Source organism: Oncorhynchus masou, chromosome 27 (genome assembly GCF_036934945.1).
Source record: "Oncorhynchus masou masou isolate Uvic2021 chromosome 27, UVic_Omas_1.1, whole genome shotgun sequence".
Classification (NCBI taxonomy): domain Eukaryota; kingdom Metazoa; phylum Chordata; class Actinopteri; order Salmoniformes; family Salmonidae; genus Oncorhynchus; species Oncorhynchus masou.
Genome location: NC_088238.1, coordinates 47,159,131 through 47,183,097, shown reverse-complemented (window position 1 = coordinate 47,183,097; position 23,967 = coordinate 47,159,131). Strand labels below are relative to the sequence as shown.

General features: G+C 43.5%; 1 protein-coding gene across 11 annotated transcripts in view; it reads left to right on the top strand.

Annotated features, from left to right (window-relative positions):
* Nucleotides 1-23,967, top strand: part of LOC135516327 (adhesion G protein-coupled receptor L3-like) — a 318,499-nt gene that overhangs the window by 214,968 nt on the left and 79,564 nt on the right. For 8 of the 11 annotated variants that reach the window (XM_064940527.1, XM_064940520.1, XM_064940523.1 and 5 more), the window contains 2 exons: nucleotides 6,303-6,488; nucleotides 9,050-9,088. In XM_064940527.1, the coding sequence (XP_064796599.1) occupies nucleotides 6,303-6,488; nucleotides 9,050-9,088 (225 nt within the window). The remainder of the gene's footprint in view (nucleotides 1-6,302; nucleotides 6,489-9,049; nucleotides 9,089-23,967) is intronic. The other 3 variants (XM_064940528.1, XM_064940524.1, XM_064940521.1) reach the window with 1 other exon arrangement.

Here is a 23,967-nt window from a genome sequence, read left to right as displayed (position 1 = left end):
AGAGGTAAAGAGATAGAGGGAGGTAGGTAAAGAGAGGGAAAGAGGTAAATAGAGAGGGAGGTAAAGAGAGGGAGGGAGGGAGGGAGAGGGAGGGAGGTAAAGAGAGAGAGGGAGGTAAAGCTAGAGAGGGAGGTAGAGAGGGAGGTAAAGCTAGAGAGGGAGGTAGAGAGGGAGGTAAAAAGAGAGAGAGGGAGGTAGAGAGGGAGGTAAAAAGAGAGAGAGGGAGGTAGAGAGGGAGGGAGGTAGAGAGGGAGGTAAAGAGAGAGAGAGGAAGGTAAAGAGGGAGGTCAAGAGAGAGAGAGGGGGGTCAAGAGAGAGTGAGAGGGAGGTAGAGAAGGAGGTAAAGAGAGATGGAGGAAAAGAGGTAGATAAAGAGGGTAGGAGGGAGGTCGAGAGATAGAGAGGGAGGGAGATAGGGAGGGAGAGAGAGAGAGAGGGAAGTAGGGAGGTAAAGAGAGGGAGGTAAAGAGAGGGAGAGAGGGAGGTAAAGAGAGGGAGAGAGGGAGGTAAAGAGAGGTAGGGGAGGTAAAGAGAGAGGGAGGTAGAGAGAGGGAGGTAGAGAGAGGGAGGTAGAGAGAGGGAGAGAGGGAGTTAAAGAGAGGGAGAGAGGGAGGTAAAGAGAGGGAGAGAGGGAGGTAAAGAGTTAGGTAAAGAGAGAGAGAGAGATAAAGAGGGAGGAAAAGAGGGAGGAAAAGAGGGAACGAGAGAGAGGGAGGTTGAGAGAGAGGGAGGTTGAGAGAGAGGGAGGTTGAGAGAGAGGGAGGTTGAGAGAGAGGGAGGTTGAGAGAGAGGGAGGTTGAGAGAGAGGGAGGTTGAGAGAGAGGGAGGTTGAGAGGGAGGGAGGTTGAGAGGAGGGAGGTTGAGAGAGAGGGCGGTAGAGAGAGAGAGAGGGCGGTAGCGAGAGAGAGAGGGCGGTAGCGAGAGAGAGAGGGAGGTAGAGAGAGAGAGAAGGGGGATGAAAAGAGAGAGGGGGTAAAGCGAGTGGGGGTAAAGAGAGAGGGCGGTGAGAGGTAGGGAGAGAGTTAGAGGGAGAGAGAGAGAGAGGGCGGTAGAGAGAGAGTTAGAGGGCGGTAGAGAGAGAGAGGGAGGGAGGGGGAGAGAGGTTGGTAAGAGAGGGATGTAAAAGAGAGAGGGAGGTAAAGAGTGCGAGAGGGGGGTAAAGAGAGAGTGAGAGATAAAGAGAGAGTGAGAGGGAGGTAGGGAGAGAGTTAGAGGGAGAGAGAGAGAGTTAAAGAGAGAGCGACAGGGAGGTAGAGAGAGAGAGAGCGAGTGAGAGGGGGAGGTAGAGAGAGAGAGATGGTGAGGTATAGAGTTAGAGGGGGGTAGCGATAGAGGGGGAGGTAGAGAGAGAGAGGAGGTGGAAGTAGAGAGAGAGAGGGGGAGGTAGAGAGAGAGGGGGGGAGGCAGAGAGAGGGAGGGAGGGAGAAGTAGAGAGTAGAGAGGGAGCGAGGGGGAGAGGGAAAAGTGAGAGGTTGGAGGTAAAGAGTGAGAGGGGAGGTAAAGAGTGAGAGGGGAGGTAAAGAGTGAGAGGGGGAGGTAAAGAGTGAGAGGGGGAGGTAAAGAGTGAGCGGGGAGGTAAAGAGTGAGCGGGGGAGGTAAAGAGTGCGAGAGGGGGAGGTAAAGAGTGCGAGAGGGGGAGGTAAAGAGTGCGAGAGGGGGAGGTAAAGAGTGCGAGAGGGGGAGGTAAAGAGTGCGAGAGGGGGAGGTAAAGAGTGCGAGAGGGGGAGGTAAAGAGTGCGAGAGGGAGAGGTAAAGAGTGCGAGAGGGAGAGGTAAAAAGAGAGAGAGAGGGAGGTAAGAGGGAGTAAAGAGAGAGAGGGAGGTGACGAGAGAGGGAGGTAAAGAAGGAATGGGCTGATGTTTTGGGTGTCAACTACAGTTCAGTTCCATTCTGTTGAAATCGATATGGAGATGATTCCACTCTTCTGTTCTATCCTCTACCATAATGTCACTCGTTTCCTGACTTAAATTCTTAGTCTATTATAGAATGCATCTCACACGCAAAGCAGCACAAAACTTGACACCTATACACCTTTCCCCTATGTACATACTTGGTGGGAGTGACTATCGGAATATGGATACATTTTTAACAAAAGTGTTATTAATCTTTATTACGCAAATTAGGCATGAGCGATGTGCCTGTCATCCCTCGTTGTCGCTGTGGCGACAGGGAATTTAAATGAAGATCAACCTGTCAGGCGTCCCAGAATTCCGTCTGGCGCTTATTTTCACACCACTGTCCCTGGTTCTTCTCATTAACAGAAAGACGCAGAGAGATGAACTCGGAGAGAAAGAGACTGGAATGGAGGGAGAGAGGCTGAGAGAGAAGGAGTGATTGGGATAGAGATGGGGAGGCTGAGATAGCGGTGACAGACCTCACTTTTTCTTACTTTGGCCATAGCTGTTCTTATTAAGATGGAGAGAGAACCCGAGAGGAAGAGAAGGGGGAGAGAAGAAGAAGAGTGGTTCTCTACACTCCACACACTGTCCACACAGGGTCGGGGTTCTCGAAGAAAGGCAAATTAAGCCGGTGTAATTGGATCTGCTAATAAACACAGAGGCAATGATTGCAAGGGATGGCCAAGTAAATCATGTGAGACCCTTTGCCGTGGACACCGCAGTCTCTCCATAATGCTTCTATTCATTCCTTTTATAGTACACTACTTTTAACCAGAGCCCTACGAAATCTGTTCAAAAGTTGTACACTACATAGGGAACAGGGTGTCATTTGGGACATAGTCCCAGACTTTGACTCCTACAGAGCATTTGGAAAGTATTCAGACACTCAGCCTTAATCTGAAATTGATTTAAATGTATTTTTATGTCATCAATACACACACAATACCCCATAATGAGAAAGCAAAAACAGGTTTAAGAAATGTTAGAAAATGTATAGAAAAAAAACCCTGAAATATTACATTTACATAAGTATTCAGACCCTTTACTCAGTACTTTGTTGAATCACCTTTGGCAGCAATTATGGTCTTGAGTCTTCTTGGGTATGATGCTACAAGCTTGGTACACGTGTATTTTGTGAGTTTCTCCCATTGTTCTCTGCAGATCCTCTCAAGCTCTGTCAGGTTGAATGGGGAGCGTTGCTGTGCAGTTATTTTCAGGTCTCTCCAGAGATGTTTGATTGGGTTCAAGTCCGGGCCCTGGCTGGGCCACTCAAGGACATTCAGAGACTTGTCCCGAAGCCACTCCTGCTTTGTCTTGGCTGTGTGCTTAGGGTTGTTGCCTTGTTAGAAGGTGAACTTTTGCCCCAGTCTGAGGTCATGAGTGCTCTGGAGCAGGTTTTCATCAAGAATTCTGTACTTTGCTCCGTTCATATTTCCCTCGATCCTGACTAGTCTCCAAGTCCCTGCCACTGAAAAACATCCCCACAGCATAATGCCTCCATCACTGTTCTTCACCGTAGAGATGGTCTAAGTTTCCTCCATACGTGACACTTGGCATTCAGGCCAAAGAGTTCAATCTTGGTTTCATCAGACCTGAAAATCTTGTTTCTCATGGTCTGGTGTCCTTCATGTGCCTTTTGGCAAACTCCAAGTGGGATGTCATGTGCCTTTTACTGAGGAGTGGCTTCCATCTGGCCACTACCATAAAGGCATGATTGGTGGAGTGCTGCAGAGATGGTTGTCCTTCTGGAAGGTTCTCCCATATCCACAGAGGAACTCAGGAGATCTGTAAGTGTGACTTGGGTTCTTGTTCACCTCCCAGACCAAGGCCCTTCTCCCCTGATTACTCAGTTTGGTCGGGAGGCCAGCTCTAGGAAGAGTCTTGGTGGTTCCAAACTTCTTCCATTTAAGAATGATGGAGGCCACTGTGTTCTTGGACTTTCAATGCTGCAGACATTTTTTGGTACCCTTCCCCAGATCTGTGCCTCGACACAATCCTGTCTCGGAACTCTACGGACAATTCCTTTGACCTCATGGCTTGGTTTTTGCCTTGACATGCACTGTCAACTGTGGGAACTTCTATAGAAAGGTGTGTGCCTTTTTCAAAATGATGTCCAATCAATTGAGTTTACAACAGGTGTAGTCCAATCAAGTTGTAGAAACAGCTCAAGGATGATCAATGGAAACAGGATGCACCTGAGCTGAATTTAGTCTCATAGCAATGTGTGTGAATACTTATGTAAATAAGGTATTATTTTTTTTAATGTATACATTTGCAAAAAAAATAATTGCTTTGTCATTATGGGGTATTGTTTGTAGATTGAGGATTTTTTAAAAGTTGAATCCATTTTCGAATAGGGCTGTAACACATCAAAATGGCGAAAAAGCCAATGGGTGTGAATACTTTCCGAATGCACTGTACTGTATGTATGAAATATCAGAGGAAAGAAGTGCATCATCCGCGAACACAGCCGACTAAACACAGATGTCTGACTTGGTTAGACTCCTAAACATGGCCCAAAATATATGTAGCCCAAATGCGCTCTCTTGGTCTTCACTAAACCCGAGGCGAATCGAATGCAGGAAGCTATAAGCGTTTTAAAAATAGAGGGACCTTAGGAAGAATAGCAGACCTTCGGAACCGTGCTCCAAATCAGATCCAACCTCACCTCTTCAATGTCCCTGTTGAATATACTGTATATCCAGATTTTAAATGTCTTCAAACTGTGTTTAGCACTCTAATTTTGACCAGATTAAATGTTCTTTCTGAACGGTAGTCAAATCTCCTGCAAATGAAAACATTTCCCATTTGAATGGAACAGGTGTTATTCAATTAAATGTCTGGGTAGTAGAGACAAAGAAAGCGAAACACAAAGTTATTTTTTTCGTAATCCAATTCAAGATTAATTAAAAGCACAAACACATTGCACTATGAAATGAGACTCCTCTAGACATCATTAGGCCTCTCTGCTTGGCAGATTTATATGTTGTAATTTAAAAACCAAGAGACACAACGACTACAAAGCTGTTGCTAGTTTGTGGGCAAATGGAGACTCTTCGGAGACAGTCTCATCCATGGCTTGAGGAGATGTTTTATTAAATTGTTTCCCTCAGAAAATGTAAATAGGTACTCTCCAACCAAGTGGCGTGCATAGGGAATGATTCGTGGTTGTGCTTTGAAAACATTTGTTTCTCTTCCTCCGGAGTCTAAATAAAGAGCTGCTACATGCAATACAACAATAGACTGAGAGAGAAAGAGAAGGGGGGGATAAGTTGATTGGTATAAGCAATATATTGTGTAACTTCCACCGAGTGAGGCAAGGTCGAGCTATTATCAGATTGATTACAAATGTCAAATCATCTCAGATCTCCACAGGTGCATAAGGGCGTGGGGTTTAGGGGATGATTTGGGATTGGGCCAGACAATCGGAGCTCGACAGGGGGGATTATTGAGGATAGATGGAAAGCAGAAAAAACGTATTTTATACCTAAATACCGAAGTGAAAGACTGGAATGATCAATGTTTTAGTTTTTTTGCCAAAAGATCTCGCCAAAGCACAGTCACGACAATCACAGAAGTTCTCTAGACAAAATTCATTTCAAACAGGCGTCATCCTCCGTGTGTGACATGTCTTCCCACTAAAGCTAGCAGCCATTAGTTTCACGCTGCCTATAGACTTTTAGGGGAGACTTGTCTCAATAGTTGACTTCATAATTGTTTCCTGATCGTCTATTTGCCCCCGTGTGCATTCAATTAAACATTTCCTCATTTCCTCACTATTCAATTGCAGGCGATAGTGATATAATCAGGAAATCTGTACATGCTAAACATTATTTTCTAACTTCAAACATTTTGTATAATGCCGTTTGTCATGTTTGAAATGTGTATATTGAAAATAATAAGTTCAATGCAGAGTATGTGTTTAGATACAGGGAGACGGATGACTGTAGGATTGTATTTATTTATGATGTAATAGTGTTTGACTTTGTCACAAATTTGAGACTGGAATTGATTTGGTTCTAGCCACTTTAAATCAAATCAAATAGCATGAAATAGTATATACTTATACACTGGTCATTCAGCAACATTGAATGAAATATTGAATCCTCATATTATAGATTTGAACCAATCATATTACACACCGGCCTATTTTCTTCCCCTCGAGGACCCCGTTATTATGCCAAATAGTGATAATTCTGCGCAAAACCTCCAATTTAGACCCGGACAACTGGGTTCATGTTTGGCCAGCCCATCTGCATTTGCCCAAACTGCCCTATGGCCAGTCCGTTGGTACTATAGCTACATAGCATGATAGTCAGTGGTTAATTGCATACCGTGTATGTGTCAATGTGAATATGTGTCTGTCATCATGATTGGTTAAATATGTGTGTGTTGTTTTTCCAGCTCAAAGCAGGAGAGACTGCAGCCATCATTGCCAGGGAGCTGTCGGAGCAAACTAAGAGTAACCTTCAGGCAGGGGACATCACCTACACAGTCAAGGTCATGGGTCAGCTTGTGGACCTACTTGACGTGCAGCTGAGGAACCTTACCCCTGGAGGCAAAGATAGTGCAGCCCGCAGCCTCAACAAGGTAGGTTTCTACCTCCAGTCTGGGAAAAGCAATGGCTGTGTCATTTCCTTTCCTCGACGCCTTCCCTTCGGGACTCGTTGATTTGACAGATTGTGACAGGCGAGAGCAACATAAACCGTAGGGTTTCCAACCTTTCGCTTCGCCTATCCAGATTGTTCAGCTCAATGGTCCACCAAGGACCCAGGATGAAGAAAGGAGGATATATATGAGAATTGATTCATAGCCGAAGGAAGAACTGACTTTATTCACCTTTCTTTGTTTCCTTCAATCTCTGAAACTTTCTTTTTCACCGGTGGAGGCCAGACAAGGATTTCAAGCCAGTCAAACCTGAACTGTGGGCATTGTTTTAATGATCTGTACTCCGGCCACAGCACTGTCATACCAAATTATCTCCTGCATTATTTCTCGCATCTAGCGATCTGCCCGGCCCTCAAAAAACATCATAATCTACAAGCAACCAAACGCAGGGTGGATATCTTAAAGCCTCACCGCATAGACTGTTCTGCTTTATATTACCAAAAGTCAGTTGGGGTTATAACTAATTATAACAGCAAACGCGTGGGTAGGATTATTCCAAAGTAGGTAGACTTTTTAAAGAGGTCATAGGGATATTCCAGGCACGTCTGAAGCGGTTCTCATGCCCTGCTCCTTTCTTTCTAATGACAGAGGAAATGTATTAAACATAGCTGTTTTCTAAACCCAAGAGTGCCTGAGTTTTTTTTGTAGCCCCAACCTAATGCAATTATTCCCAAATTCACAGTTGGGTACACGTAGGCGCACTCAGGCAATGTGACGCAACCAATGGAAAAGCAAACATCAGTGAAATTCAAAATGTCAGCCGTTAATTTGTTTTAGCGGCTTCACTTGTAGTGGAACAATAACACCTGTTTCCCAATAGCTTTTTTTCACCGACTTTATTTAATTGCCGCATGCAGCCAGATGCCTCCATTGAGATTTAAGTGTCATTCCCTCCTTGGAGAGCGAGGCGATGGTGATAGCCAACGGGCTGAGGAGAAATCTGACGGCTTGCACTTCTGATCTCTTTATCTATGGCTTTTACGAGGTAGCCATCTTGAAAATAAAAAGTTAAGAACAGTTACAATTCAAACTACGTTTTATGGGAGAGGATCCTTGATTTTTATTGTTATAATCTTGTTGTAAAACTGGAGCCAATGTTCTATGAGTATACAGTATGTAAAAATAAACATTAGCCTAGACTATAAGGGCTGCAGGTAGCCTAGTGGTTAAGATCGTTGGGCAGGTAACCGCAAGGTTGTTGGTTTGAATCTCCGAGCCGATGAGGTAAAAACAAAATGCTAATGTGCCCTTGAGCACACCCTAATTGTTTCTGTAAATTGCTCTGGATAAGAGTGTCTGCTGAATGACAAAACATTTTCATGTATTTCTTTTTTGACTTACGTCTTCTCTTATGACGATGCCAAAAAAGATAATGTCTAGAACAAGGAAAGCTACTACTGGGAGAATATTATTTTTCCCATTTGATCATTATCTCTTAGGTAAATACACTAACTACCTGGTACACCAAGGACTTATGACAAATCTCCCCTAACACTCTCTCTATACTATTCAAGGTTGTCCTCTCCGCTCTGTCCTACATCCTTTCCCCTTTAATCCCAGCTGGCATAGCAGACCCTAGCGCTGGTGCTCCACCTCTCTCTCTCTCTCGCACGTGTGTTTACCTCTTGAGTTCAATCATTTTGACACAATCTGCTAAGAGCTAACAGAATTAAAGATCCCTTTGATAGTGAACACAATGCTTCTCCGCCGGCAGACAAGGAGCCGATTGAATTGGCAAACACCAAGATCTGTGGCACTTTTATGATCAAAGTGTCATGCGAAAGGCACTAACGGGACCATTTCCAAGAAAATGGGCTGACTGATGTGAAGGAGTGAGAGCTTTCCTTTATGAGGAAGACGCCACCCATCACAGAAAACCAGGAGCGCATCAGCATTCTCTCTATGCTATGTGCTACAGCTAGGCTAGGCTAACAAAGTAGGCTTCTGTTTATTTAGTCTGTTCCCAGCCCAATGCTACGTGCTAGTCTAGCTAGCTGTCAGTACTCCAGTGCTAATTTGAAATCTCTACATACTGTATTGACCTGCTAACATCAGTCCCAGGTATGCGAAACTCCTTCAGGTTTAGCTTTTCTCCTGCCGGGACAAGGTTTCCAAGTGAAATAGTTCTTCTTTAGTTCCTTTTTTCTCCTCCACTTACCCACAGGTACAAGCGGTAACCTTGAAACTCCAACTTGAAAGCTGAACAATGTCTCAGCCACAATCCCCACTTGGGCTGTGTGGCTTGTTTCTGCTCTAATTGACTAAGATTCTTTGTGATGTTTTCTATGAGAGGGAATAATTAATGTGCATGCCGTTTTTCACACAGTTTATGTAAAATGAGAAAGTCTTAATTAGCCAAAGTCAAGAGGTGACTTTTTGTTATATATTTATTTTCTCTCTTTTCACACTTTATTTCATACTAATGGAACTTGTATGTCGTGTCAACCCTTTGCTAACGGTTATTTTTTTCTGGTGGTTTGCAGCTGCAGAAAAGAGAGCGCTCTTGCCGGTTTTACGTGCAGGTATTTTGACTCTTATATTTCACCCAGCTGCCTACCCTTCCCATCCGCCATGGTGCTGTGTTTTGGTGTACCCATGATTTGTGACTTGTTGCCCCACCATAATGTCATGCTTTGTGCTAATGATAGTCCTGGCTGTGAAGGCATTTGTTGCTCAATGTTGGGCATGCCAAGTAAACTTTGATCTTGTAAAATTGTGTCTGAAAACATGGATCTAAACATACTACTTTGGGCAGCAGGTAGCCTATTGGTTAGAGCGTTGTGCCAGTAACCAAAAGGTTGTGAGATCAAATCCCCGAGCTGACAAGGTAAAAATATGTTGTTCTTCCCCTGAACAAGGCAGTAAACCGACTGTTCCTAGACCTGTATTGTAAATAAGAATTTGTTCTTAACTGACTTGCCTTGTTAAATAATAAAAAAAGAAAAAAATGTATTGGTGTAGATGCAACTATTGCTCGTTGCCATTTTTTTTGTTCAAGTTGTTGCTCATCTCACTTTGTCTTAACCACATCCCAATGTCCTAATTCTCCCGCCAACCCCCACCCCTGCAACCAATTCACATAGCCACCGTTTCCCAGCATGTTTTGCTTGTTAAAGCTGTCTTCATGCCACTGTGTTTGTGTCGTGATGGTTTTTGATGGTAAAACAACACTCCAAAGAAGAAACTGTATGAATACTGTATGTAATGCATACTATATTATAAGATCCTCGGTTGGTCATGGCTGAATAGGTAAAGGTCTACATATAAATGTCAAACAAGATATCAGGTTTTTTGCTTGAAGGAAATGTCACGTATGTTTTCCCTGCTGGAGACGCCAACAAGACGACCGACTATACAATACGTTTAAGTAGTTTTCTTAGATGAAATAAAGGGAGCCATATATAATCATCTATAGCAATATACTTGTTCACCATAACCAGATTATGTCATTTTAGCATATACTCACAGCTTTCACGTTGTTATAACCGTCAGTGGTTATGCACTCGCTCAAAGCCACCATCAAGTAATTTCATTTCAATGCCCCAAAGATTTTTTTCCCCCCAGAAATGTAAATCCGACTTCCACATTTTTGTGTAATAAGTAGATATGGTTAAGAGCCAAAAGTGACCTCATTTTAACCAAAGCAAGTCAAAAACCCGCCGTCCACCAGTACTCCCCTGACAGGCAAGACTCACAGGGGGGTGTTATGACTCTTCATGATGCATAAAGCATGTGTGTCCCAATTTGTAGGGCCTCCACAGCTATTTCTTGAGCTCCAGTGTGGATTTGATGTCCCGGCTCATCAGTAAAATGTCATCAGAATCTGTTCTACCTTAAGAGCTACCGGATGAGTTGACATGTGTGCTTCCCACTGCAGAAGGTTCCTACAGCTTACAGATGCTGTCCTACATTGTCTGTGGTAGTATCACATCTGTCAGGCAACATGAATTTGATTGTTTCAAATATTTTGCGGCATGTCTGAACTCACTTCAATACGTATGGGTTGTTTGATTGAGCATTCTCCAGTGGATGAAAGTGTGTGTGTACGACACAGACTAGGGTGCATGTATAAGTGTGCGCAGCATTTGAATATCAGTTGGCATTTTGCAAATTCTACATCTGAGTCATTTAGAGGATGCGCTTATCAAATCAAATGTATTTACATAGCCCTTCGTACATCAGCTGATATCTCAAAGTGCTGTACAGAATCCCAGCCTAAAACCCCAAAAAGAGCGACTTACAAGTAGTGAGTGCATACATTTTTGTACTGGTCCCCCGTGGGAATCAAACCCACAACCCTGACGTTGCAAGCGCCATGCTCTACCTACAGAGCCGCATGGGCCACTTATTGTTTTATATGCACTGACTAAGAAATCCATGAATTATAGATGTCTGTGGGTTTGTGTGTGTGTGCGCACACAAGTGTCTACATGATTGTGTGTGTGTGTGTGCAGTACCAGTCAAAAGTTTGGATACACCTACAAGGGTCTTTATTTGTACTATTTTCTACATTGTACACAATAATGGTGAATACATCAAAACTATGAAACAACACATATGGAATCATGTCTTCACTATTATTCTACAATGTAGAATGTTTAAAAAAATAAATAAAGAAACACCCTGGAATGAGTAGGTGTGTCCAAACTTTTGACTGGTAATTTACATGGGCAACTGTTGAACCGTGCACTGGCGTCGACTCGATACCTTCCCTGAGCCTGACAGTGTCAAACAAACGGGGATGGAATCTCTTTCGACGAACCAGAATAATGGAACAACATCTGCTGGTCTTCTGTAAACGCAGACATCGATTGCGCTGTGTCATGGCTTTGAGGGACTTTCATTGATTAGGGAAATTGAGCAGTGTTTTCTCCAACTAGGCCCCTGGTGGTTCACGTAAGTGAGATTAGTGGAAGCATACAAAACAAACCAGGGCAGATGGCTTTCTGCCGCACCTGCCTGCACAGACCTAGACGCTCGCACTTGAATGCATGCACACAAATAGACAGGCACACACACATCCTCTGTTTTGGTACCGGGCTAAGCACGCCATGCACAATCATTGCTGGCAATGAGGTAGAGGCATTATGTTAAACACAGTCTTCTCAGGGTCAGAAATACCTTGAAAAATCAAACAGATTATAGCAGTGCGAGGATGGGCTTGGGTGAATTGACTGCCAGTGCACGTTGGAGGGCGTGGATGTTATTAAGATTGGTGATCAGGTATGCAGTCCCAACCGCTCGTTAGCCCCCTAATTGCTGGTTAGGAGGATGGAGCAGGTGTTTGCTCTCTAATGGAGATGAGAGGAGCCTGGTTCACCATCTTGATTTAGGGAATCCATCTTGTTTTATGTGGGGTGCTTGACAAAGCCATTTGCATGCCACCGGATCTACCCGAGACCATTATGGAATAACATCCTAGGAAGAGATTTGAGGTTGTCAGTAGTAGGCCAATATTTATACATAATTCAACATGTCATGTTCTAGAGACACCTTAGTTGAAAGTGTTGAGAATATTGGGTCCCACGTTAAGCTAAACATGTATTTTTAAAGCTTAATGAAGCCTACATAAACCCTTCATAAGGTCTATGTGGATGCGTGAGGAATTGTAGTATTCAGTGACTATATATACGGTAAATAGCCTCGAGCATCATGGGAATTGTCGGTAGCTTTTCTTTGCTCCCTTTTTTGAAAAGAATATCTAACCTTCATTTACTACAAACATTCAGTACAAACCAGCCTCTCTATGTTCACCCTAAAGGATTATGTCACTATCAGATACATAAAAGGCCTGTGGTCTGTGATTTCGAACAAACATAATCAAAATGGCACCCAGCTTTCTATCCTTTTTGGTGTATTAACTACTATCTTGTTTAGGTGCTTTGACACCATGGTTGGCCAATTACAGTGATTACATCCCCTTTGCGTCAAACTAAGGTCAAACGCCCTTATTTAAAATGGCTGCGACACACAATATTTCCAAAGGGATACGATTTTCAGCCAAGTGTATGTGGAGTTAAGGGATTTATCACATGGTACGACTTTCCTAGCTCCAGTAACTCCGAGTTGAGTATTAAAAATGGGAATTGTATCTCCTGGCGCGAGTGAAGGTCGTAAACCAATAAATTCCGGGATATAGAGAGGATATTGGGTACTGATCCCTTGTTCACCGCAACTCCCTCTCCCCTTCTTCCTCGTATATTGTGGTAACTAGTGATTGTGTCACAGTAGAAGGCGACCTCAGAAAGGCCGGAATGGAAGGGGAAGGGGGGGGGCCTTGTCCAAGAGCGTAATGAGATTATAACATTTTATCGGCGGCCAATTTGTTAAAAGATGAGGTTTGTTAAAATGACCACATACTCATAAAGACTACCCCGTCTAGCTACCCCCGACAACCATTCTGTCCTGCGGTTTACTGTCTACAGACTCCACCCTCGCTATGTTATATGGACCGTGTCTGTTCACGGTCAGAGTTCGACAGCAGTAAAATAAGGTCATTCAATGAAAAAGTACCTCTGCCTCAGAACTGTACATTATTTTGCAATCTACTAATAGACACCATGGAACTTCTCATTAACCGTCTTCCTATTGAGTTCATTTCTAGGAATTTGCATGGTGAATAGACTTGATTTGGGGTCGTAGTTGACTTTGCGACAAGGTGCTGTCTGTTTTACTCTCCCTTGTTAAATAATGCGCAATGTTCATATTGACACACCTTTGCATTAGCTTTCTTGAGTGTATCTGCTTCTTTTTATGTTGTATGCCCCGCACATTCCTCAACAGAACCATCGATAGCGGATATAATAGTAGTAATTGCGTTTATTGGTAATGCGCAGCCGTAGATTGAATTGGTCACCAATTGGATCATGTAACACAGCTGTGGAAATTTCTAGAGCATTTTTTAAACGTCAGAGTCCACTTTATTGATAACCAGGAAGCATTGGAGTGTCTTGTCGAGATTGGTCATGCATATGCTGGCAGTCGCGTATTGAGGACCATTGAGTGAGCAGGGTTGAAGGGTCAAGCACACTGAGAATGCTCTACTGATATTGTGGCATGATCACATTATATTGCAGAGTATATTGTAGAGAGCGAGAGCAAAAGAGGGGGAATAGAAAGGATGATGGTAAAAGACCTATAGGCACCAGCAGTGTGAGGCAGAATTGAAGTGAAGGAGCAGATAATATTTTCCAAACGAACATGTTCCAGAAAAAAATAGGGGATGAGTGGAAAAGGGAAGTGGAAAGTGAGGAAGTGCGAGTCAGACTTGCGCTCCATCCCTCTTCCGTTCCGCTAAGCCGTTGACGGGAGTTCAGGCTCAGCCAGAATCAATTTCCCCGACCTGGAGTTCATTTCATCAATCAGCGCACACACACACACACACACACACACACACACACACACACACACACACACACACACACACACACACACACACACACACACACACACACACACACACACACAGGCTGACTTGGACCAGTTCCAGGCACCAGTCTAATATCCCACCCCTTCCATCCCCTTCAATGGTGTATAGCAATCAGAGCGTGCAACAGAACCGTGTACTGTCTACATTCGGTTTGTTGTTTTTATGAAATTGTTTTCATTAAATTGTTTTTAATCATAGCTAAAGTTTGTATTGCTATGGATACCTCGATGCGGTCAGCCATTATGGCTGGGACCGTAAGTTTGTCCCAGATTCCTGTTAAGTAGCACTTAGCTGCTAGCCATCATGAAAATAGAGCAAGCTAACGCTAGCAGTGCTAGCCCATCAGTGTTTCTATCCACAGCTGGGCACAAATGCTTGAGGTGTGGGATTATTTTCACACAATCACAAGATGAAGATAAGGTCTAACTGCAAAATGGACGAGGATTTGTCTGCTCTAAATTCACCACCATCAAGCATTTAAGGGAAGAGATCCTCCTGCTGTTAGCTCGGGTGCGAGAAAAGTCAAATCTGTTTTCTAAGTACACCGACCTTGCTGTAACCCAGGCAAACCAAATCTGTTTTAAATGCCTCCTATAGCAAAGCTGTCGATGACTCGGGCGGTCTGATCTGTCCCAATCCAACTGACAGATGTTCAGCTCAACTCCGCGACCCGTGCGAGACTGGGCACTCGCAAGGCGCAGGAGATCATGAGGCAGTGTGGCCACCCATCTATCCAAGGAAATCAGATCCAGCTATCAAACAGCTTTGCCCCGCATGAGACAGACCTACCATCCCCGGGAGTCAACACGGATCCTTGGTGTATACCAACAGCTGGCGGCCGCCCAGTGGCACCCTCCCCCACGGCCACCACAGTTCACCAGGTCGATTCTATCAGTGTGGGCAGCTAGATGGTGAGAGATTTTGGCCTGCCTACGGTCTGTGGACTGACCACGGTCCACTGTCACCCAGGAGCCTGTGGTCACCACAGTATTGACACTATCACTCACGTAGGTTATAACAACCCTGGTTTTAGGGGATCTGAGGGAGGACTACAATCAATTTTATTAAAGACCCCCACTAGCACAGGGAAGAATAATGAATGATCTCCCATGCTACAGAAGGGGTTCGGAACATTTCAGCTGACTTTTTGCCCTAAACGAGTACCTATAGAAACTTTGCAACAACAGGAATGTCTCTTTTTGTGACAACTTTGATTAGCTGTGGGAGCAACCAATACTTTTTTTAAAAGAGACTGGATTCACCCGAACCGCAGGGGTTCCAGGATTATTTCCAGAAACATCGCAAACTGTTTTAGAGACAGACGTACAGGGTCTGGTAGTGCTCCAGGTGATTTTAATATTTTGAGTTCTATGGACTTTATACAACATGTTATTGGGCCCACCCTAACCTGCAGGTACAGTGCCTTGCGAAAGTATTCGGCCCCCTTGAGCTTTGCGACCTTTTGCACATTTCAGGCTTCAAACATAAAGATATAAAACTGTATTTTTTTGTGACGAATCAACAACAAGTGGGACACAATCATGAAGTGGAACGACATTTATTGGATATTTCAAACTTTTTTAACAAATCAAAAACTGAAAAATTGGGCGTGCAAAATTATTCAGCCTCTTTACTTTCAGTGCAGCAACTTCTCTCCAGAAGTTCAGTGAGGATCTCTGAATGATCCAATGTTGACCTAAATGACTAATAATGATAAATACAATCCACCTGTGTGTAATCAAGTCTCCGTATAAATGCACCTGCACTGTGATAGTCTCAGAGGTCCGTTAAAAGCGCAGAGAGCATCATGAAGAACAAGGAACACACCAGGCAGGTCCGAGATACTGTTGTGAAGAAGTTTAAAGCGGGATTTGGATACAAAAAGATTTCCCAAGCTTTAAACATCCCAAGGAGCACTGTGCAAGCGATAATATTGAAATGGAAGGAGTATCAGACCACTGCAAATCTACCAAGACCTGGCCGTCCCTCTAAACTTTCAGCTCATACAAGGAGAAGACTGATCAGAGATGCAGCCAAGAGGCCCATGATCACTCTGGATGAACTGCAGAGATCTACAGCTGAGGTGGGAGACTCTGTCCATAGGACAACAATCAGTCGTATATTGCACTAATCTGGCCTTTATGGAAGAGTGGCAAGAAGAAAGCCATTTCTTAAAGATATCCATAAAAAGTTCCACTTCATGATTGTGTCCCACTTGTTGTTGATTCTTCACAAAAAAAATACAGTTTTATATCTTTATGTTTGAAGCCTGAAATGTGGCAAAAGGTCGCAAAGTTCAAGGGGGCCAAATACTTTCCTAACTTGATCACTAATAATCAGAATAATTTGAGAGTGCTCTTCTCGACCATTGATGGTGTGATAAATCCTACCCCGCAAACCTATGTGCACTTTCCCCCACATCTAAAAGTGATGAGTTTATGGTGTATTTCAGAGATAATATAACAAACATTAGGCTGGGTATCAGTCAAGCAAGACCTGATGAGAAGTTTGATACTGTATGTAAGCTAGCCCAGTGTTTCCCAACCAGGGGTGCTAAGATTGGAGGTACTTGGCCAATCCACAGGGGGTACTTCAGAAGACTCATGAGACCATAGGCTTACTGGTAAAATGCATATGAAGGGGTACTTCAAGGGTAATCTGGGCAGAGCAAAATGTACTTGGCGGTACAGTAACCGAAAATGGTTGGGAACCACTGCCCTAGACTACTACGCAAAGGCACTATGGATTTATTTTCCCTGGTTGACAAACATGCTCAGATAAGTGATATCACAACTTAAGCCTCCTACATGCCTTCTCGATCCTATGCCCACCGCCTTCTTCTTCTTCAAAAAAATCTGGTTAAGTGCAAGCTATTGTTAATCCCTCTCTGTTCAGACTGTCACGGTTTTCTGTAGGTGAAAGAGAGTCGGACCAAAATGCGGCGTGTCTATTACGATCCATGTTTAATGAAACTAAAGTAAACACGAATCAAACACAAAACAAACGTAACAAGAAAACCGAAACAGCCTAATACTGGTGCAAACTAGCACACGACAGACATAAGGAAAAAAAGGACAGGAAAGGAACAATCACCCACAACCCCCAACACCAAAACAGGCTACCTAAATAAGGTTCCCAATCAGAGACAATGACTAACACCTGCCTCTGATTGAGAACCATATCAGGCCAAACACAGAAACAGACAAACTAGACACACAACATAGAATGCCCACTCATATCACAACCTGACCAAACAAAACATATAAACATACAAAGCAAACTATGGTCAGGGTGTGACACAGACACTTTCCCCACTGCACTAAAAACTGCTATGGTAAAACCCTTTCTGAAGAAAATTAATTTAGATTCTTCAATTATTACAATTTTCAGCCAATCTCCAACCTGCCATTCTTCAGCAAAATTCTGGAGAAACTGGTGTTCAAACAGCTAAATAACAAATGTGCCAACTGTATTTTTGAAAAATTCCAATCTGGTTTTTGTGGGCAGCCTTAGTTAAAGTGCTAAATTATCTTAGAGCCACCACAGATGCCAAACATCTCTCTGTCCTTGTACTCTTGGATTTAAGTGCTGCGTTCAACACTGTTGACCATGATGTCCTTCTGGACAGACTGAAGATGTGGGTTGGCCTCTATGGCCCAGTTCAAATTGGTTTAGGACCTATTCAAGTTTTTTCTCATCATTTGTGAACATAACTCTGAGAAAATTATATCTCATGTGGTGTTCCAGAAGGTTTGATTTTTGGGCCTGGTACAATTCAGTTTATATACTGTATGTTACCCCTTGGCAGCGTTATTAGAAAGCACAGCATTCATTTTCACTACGACACAGACAATACACAACTTAACATTTCTGTGTCACCAGAGGATTTTAGAACCACGGATAAATTATTAGACTTTATTAGTGATTTAAATACTTGGATGGATCACAACTTCCTCCAGCTAAATCAAGAAAAGGCAGAGGTAATTATTGTTGGAGCCAAAGCACAGCTAGAGAATATGGCCACACATTTTAATTTACAGGCAATAAGGATAAAACAGCAGATAAGAATCATAGGTGTTATTTTAGATTCTAAACTCAATTTTGAATCACTCATTAGGATTGTGACCAAAATAGCTTTTTACCACCAGATGAACGTTGCCAAGGTGTGGTTGTTTTGCTCTAAGGCTGATACAGAGAGACTCATCCATGCTTTTATTACAAGCAGGCTTGACTACTGTAATGATCTCCTGTCTGATCTACCCAAGAAAGCCATTGGTCTACTGCAAGACATACAGAATGCTGCAGCATGGGTCCTACCAAGACCAGACAGATATCACACTGGTTGTAAAGTATCTGCACTGGTTGCCTGTGAGTTTTAGAATACATTTTAAGATTATTCTATTGGTTTTAAAATCAATCCATGATTGTGCACCCCAATACATGTCAGACATGCTTTTAAGTTATGTACCCAGTAGGTCCCTCAGGTCCTCTGGCACGGACCTTTTAACTATCCCAAAGCCAAGGACCAAGAGGCATGGTGAGGCAGCCATTAGTTACTGTGCCCCCTGCCTCTCGAATAGCCTGCCAGAGAACCTGAGGGGAACCGAAACTGTGGACATTTTTAAGAGATCGTAAAACACACCTTTTTAGCTTTGCTTTTCCTTGGGGTGCTTTTTAGTCGCTCAGTTTTTATTGTTATTCTTTTGGTTTTTTTATCCTCTTGTTGTGTAGTAAATGTTTCAGTTGTTATTTTCATCGTTTTTATTAGTTTTTTTCCTGTGAATCACATTGTGTTGCATTCCATGTCTGAAATGTGCTGTATAAATAAAGCTTGATTTCATTTGAAATGACTGCAGCAAGATAGGTTGGCCCTGTTCCAATTCTTCTAGATTGCATCCTTTCTTTACCCCTTATTTGGAATGATCACTGATCTGATATCGATCTGGATTGGTTAACGCAAAGTATTGGAACCTGTGCTTTAACCAAGTAAAAATCAAATCAGTAAGTACTCAAAGAAGGGAGAGTACAGAAGGATGTAATTCACAAATATTAGAACAGGGTATTTTTCTTGCCCAGTCATCAGCTTGTTACAACCATAGCATTCGGGGGTGTAGGCGAGCTAGTTGATGATTAACATTTCCAGACCAGCCAAGAACCAGGAAGTGCTGGTTTCCCTGGGTGTATTGGATCTTTCAAGAGAGCAGAGGAAACTAGGTGGGTGGGGGGTGGAACAGAAACATAACAGTGGTTGAAAGTTTGGAGCTCTCTGAGCCGAACCACTGCTTCTGACAGATGGAGAAGCAGTCTGTCTGCAGTAAGGCATCCACACTCCTCTACTCCGCTACACTGAGTGTGTTGTGCTGCTTGAGTACATCCCTCTCGGCTCTCTCTATCCCTTTCTCGCTCCCTCGCTCTCTCTCCCCCTTTGGAAATAAGAGGCTCTCGTGAAAAGAGTTTGTTGTCCCCAGGGGTAAACTGTAGATCTCATTTGTCTGTGAAGGTTGCCTGCTAGACTTGTAGACTCGGTGCTAAGCTTAATTACTCCGACTTATATAGGATTCTTGCTTTAAGGATTCTTGCCCAGAATCCTTAAACGTGCTTGCCACAGTCTTCAGAAAGTACACAGGGGCCTCCCAGGTGGCGCAGTGGTCTAGGGCACTGCATCGCAGCGCTAGCTGTGCCACCAGAGAGCCTGTGTTCGCGCCCAGGCTCTGTCGCAGCCAGCCGTGACTGGGTGGCCCGTGGGGCAACACACAATTGGGCAGTAGGGATACCCTGGTCTCATCGCGCACCAGCGACTCCTGTGGTGGGCCGGGCGCAGTGCGCGCTAACCAAGGTCGCCAGGTCCTCTGACACATTAGATCTGGAATAGATAATACAAATTAAAAAACATGTGTTTTTTTGTACCATCTCTGAAACGCAAGAGAAAGCCCATAATGTATTATTCCAGCCCAGGTGCAATTTAGATTTTGGCCACCAGATAGCAGCAGTGTATGTGCAAAGTGTTAGACTGATCCAATGAACCATTGCATTTCTGTTCAAAATTGTGTATCAAGACTGCCCAAATGTGCCTAATTGGTTTATTAATACATTTTCAAGTTCATAACTGTGCACTCTCCTCAAACAATAGCATGGTATTATTTCACTGTAATAGCTACTGTAAATTGGAGGGTGCAGTTAGATTAACAAGAATTTAAGCTTTCTGCCAATATCAGAAATGTCTATGTCCTGGGAAATGTTCTTGTTACATAAACCTCATGCTAATCGCATTAGCCTACGTTAGCTCAACCATCCCGCGGGGGACCCACCGATCCTGTGGAGGTTAACTAATTAAGGAGCAACAAAGAAATAACAGTAGCAAGCTATATACAGCAGGGGTACCGGTACAGAGTCAATGTGCGGGGGCACCGGTTAGTCAAGGTAACTGCACCATACTGCCAGGTGACAGCCTACAGGAAGGAAGTCAGTCTCGTCGTTTTCGGTGATCAGGCCTACCACTGTAGTGTTGTCGGCAAACTTAATTATGGTGTTGGAGTCATGCTTGGCCATGCAGTCATGGGTGAACAGGTAGTACAGGAGGGGACTGAGCACGCACCCCTGAGGGGCCCCTGTGCTGAAGTCCAGGATCCAGTTGCAAAGGGAGGTGTTTAGTCCCAGATTTGTTAGCTTAGCGATGAGCTTTGATGGCACTATGGTGTTGAACGCTGATAGCATCCTCACATAGGTGTTCCTTTTGTCCAGGTGGGAAAGGGCAGTGTGGAGTGCAATAGAGATTGCATCATCTGTCGATCTGTTGGGGTGGTATGCAAATTGGAAGGTCAACATTCACAAAGCCTGCTTCAGTGTTGTTTGACTCGAGGTGAGCATGCAGTTATTTAGCTCGTCTGGTGGGCTCGTGTCACTGGGCAGCTCGCAGCTGTGCTTCCCTTTCTTGTCTGTAATAGTTTGCAAGCCCTGCCATATCCGACAAGTCTCAGAGACTGTTTTGTACTATGTATTGACGCTTTGCCTGTTTGATGGTTCATCGGAGGGAATAGCGGGATTTCTTATAAGCGTCTTGGTTAGAGTCCCGCTCCTTGAAAGTGGCAGCTCTACCCTTTAGCTTAGTGCGGATGTTGCCTGTAATCCATGGCTTCTGATTGGAGTATGTACGTACGGTCACTCTGGGGATGACATCATCAATGTAGTTATTGATGAAGCCTGTGACTGATGTGGTGTACTCTTCAATGCAATCGGAAGAATCCCGGAACATATTCCAGTCTGTGCTAGCAAAACGGTCCTTTAGCTTAGCATCTACGTCATCTGACCACTTCCTTATTGAGTGAGTCTCTGGTACTTCCTGATTTAGTTTTTGATTGTAAGCAGAAGTAGGAGGATAGAGTTATGGTCAGATTTACCAAATGGAGGGTGAGGGAGGGCTTTGTACGCATCTCTGTGTGTGGAGTAAAGGTGGTCTACAGTTTTATATAAAACAAATGGTTTTCTCTCTGATTGCACATTTAACGTGCTGGTAGAAATTATGTAAAAGAAATTAACGTTTCCCTGCATTAAAGTCCCCAGCCACTAGGAGAGCTGCCTCTGGATGAGAATTTTCTTGTTTGCTTATGGCCTTACCTGTGGATATATTTCAAGGCCTTTCTTCAAACTCAGTGCCTCTTTGCTTGACATCATGGGGAAATCAAAATAAACCAGTCAAAACCTCAGGAAAAACAATTGTAGACCTCCACAAGTCTGGTTCACCTTGGGAGCAATTTCCAAACGCCTGAAGCTACCCCAAACAATAGTGCGCAAGTATAAACACCATGGGACCACACAGCCATCATACCGCTCAGGAAGGAGACGCGTTCTGTCTCCTAGAGATGAACGCACTTTGGTGCGAAAAGTCCAAATCAATCCCAGAACAACAGCAAATTACCTTGTGAAGATGCTGGAGGAAACAGGTACAAAAGTATCTATATCCACAGTAAAACGAGCCCTATATCGACATAACCTGAAAGGCAACTCAGCAAGGAAGAAGCCACTGCTCCAAAACCGCCATAAAAAAGCCAGACTATGGTTTGCCTATGGGGACAAATATCGTAATTTTTGATGATGAAACAGAAATAGAACTGTTTGGCCATATTGACCATCGTTATGTTTGGAGGAAAAAGAGGGAGGCTTGCAAGCCTAAGAGCACCATGGTGCTTTGCTGCAGGAGGGACTGGTGCACTTCACAAAATAGATGGCATCATGAGGCGGGGAAATTATGTGGAAATATTGAAGCAACATCTCAAGACATCAGTCAGAAATGGGTCTTCCAAATGGACAATGACCCCAAGCATCCTTCCACAGTTGTGGCAAAATGGCTTAAGGACAACAAAGTCAAGGTATTGGAGTGGCCATCACAAAGCCCTGACCTCAATCCTATAGCAAATTTGTGGGCAGAACTGAAAAAGCATGTGCGTGCAAGGAGGCCTACAAACCTGACTCAGTTACACCAGCTCTGTCAGGAGGAATGGGCCAAAATTCACCCACCTTATTGTGGTAAGCTTGTGGAGGGCTACCCGAAACGTTTGACCAAATACTAATTGAGTGTATGTAAACTCCTGACCCACTGGGAATGTGATAAAGAAATAAAAGCTGAAATTAATAATTCTCTCTGCTATTATTCTGATATTTCACATTCTTAGGATCACCACTTTATTTTAACTGACCTAAGACAGGGAATTTTTACTAGGATTGTCAGGAATTGTGAAAAACTGAGTTTAAATGTAGTTGTCTAAGGTGTATGTAAACTTCCGACTTCAACTGTATGTATGTACAGTGGGGCAAAAAAGTATTTAGTCAGCCACCAAGTGGGAGAACTTGCACAATTGGTGGCTGACTAAATACTTTTTTGCCCCTCTGTATGTATGTATGTATGAATGTATGTATGTATGTATGTATGTATGTATGTATGTATGTATGTATGTATGTATGTATGTGTGTGTGTGTGTGTGTGTGTGTGTGTGTGTGGGGGGGGGGGGGGGGGGGGTTTATACAGCTTTCTCATGTTGTTTTCCCATTTGCTTGATTATGCTGGCAAATGACATTCAACAAACCGTAGAACAATATAGCTCTTTCCTGTATACACATTTTAATGTCTGTTTATATCCTTATTTACGCCCTTTATACATTTGCTGTAAGTCCATGAAGATGATTGACGCAGATGTCATGTCACTCAATAATGCTTCCAGTAATGGTTCTGTTTTATTTCCATGGTTTGTAGCTCGGTTAAAGCACATGTAACAGAGATGATCCTCAAACCGGCATTTTGAAGCCAAAAATACATCCAGATTTATATTCATAATTGATTTGTTCTCTGTTAGGTCCACAGATAAGCATCATAACCCCATATTAAGCAGCTAAACCCATCATCATTTGACTTCCTGATTCAAAATGAGGGGCTTTATACTTGAATCCGCACACTAATCAATGCCCTATCATTTCCGAGCACCCCTATCCAAAATACGGCTTTGTGTCGCATTGATTTGCAAATGCAACCCTAATAGGTACCATACCCAAAGACTGCACTTTACTCAAAATTGAGTTTATCACGTTTTTGATGGCTCCAGCATGTACTCTCTGGAAGGACAGATTGCTTAGTACATTGCCGTTTCAGACTTCATCATATTTAAACTGGCGAAGGGGAAAATATTCCAGTGCTGCAGAGAAACAGCTCCTTAATTGAGAGCCAATCAACCTCGGCGTCTCTGTTAATGTCAAAAGGTATGATTTGAGTTTGGCTGAAGATAATGAATAATTGCATCAAAGTTGGGCGCTTGCCTGGCTTAAAGACTGTGTTTGTGCGCCGGGAAGTGTGGAATAGCCAGCTGGTGCTATTTAATGTTCCCTTCATCTCAGCGCACTAGTGAGTTGAATACAACCACCTCTTTTCCTCATGCTCTTGTCTATTCTGTACCAGATATAGTCTAGATTAGCTGCCGCTGTGTC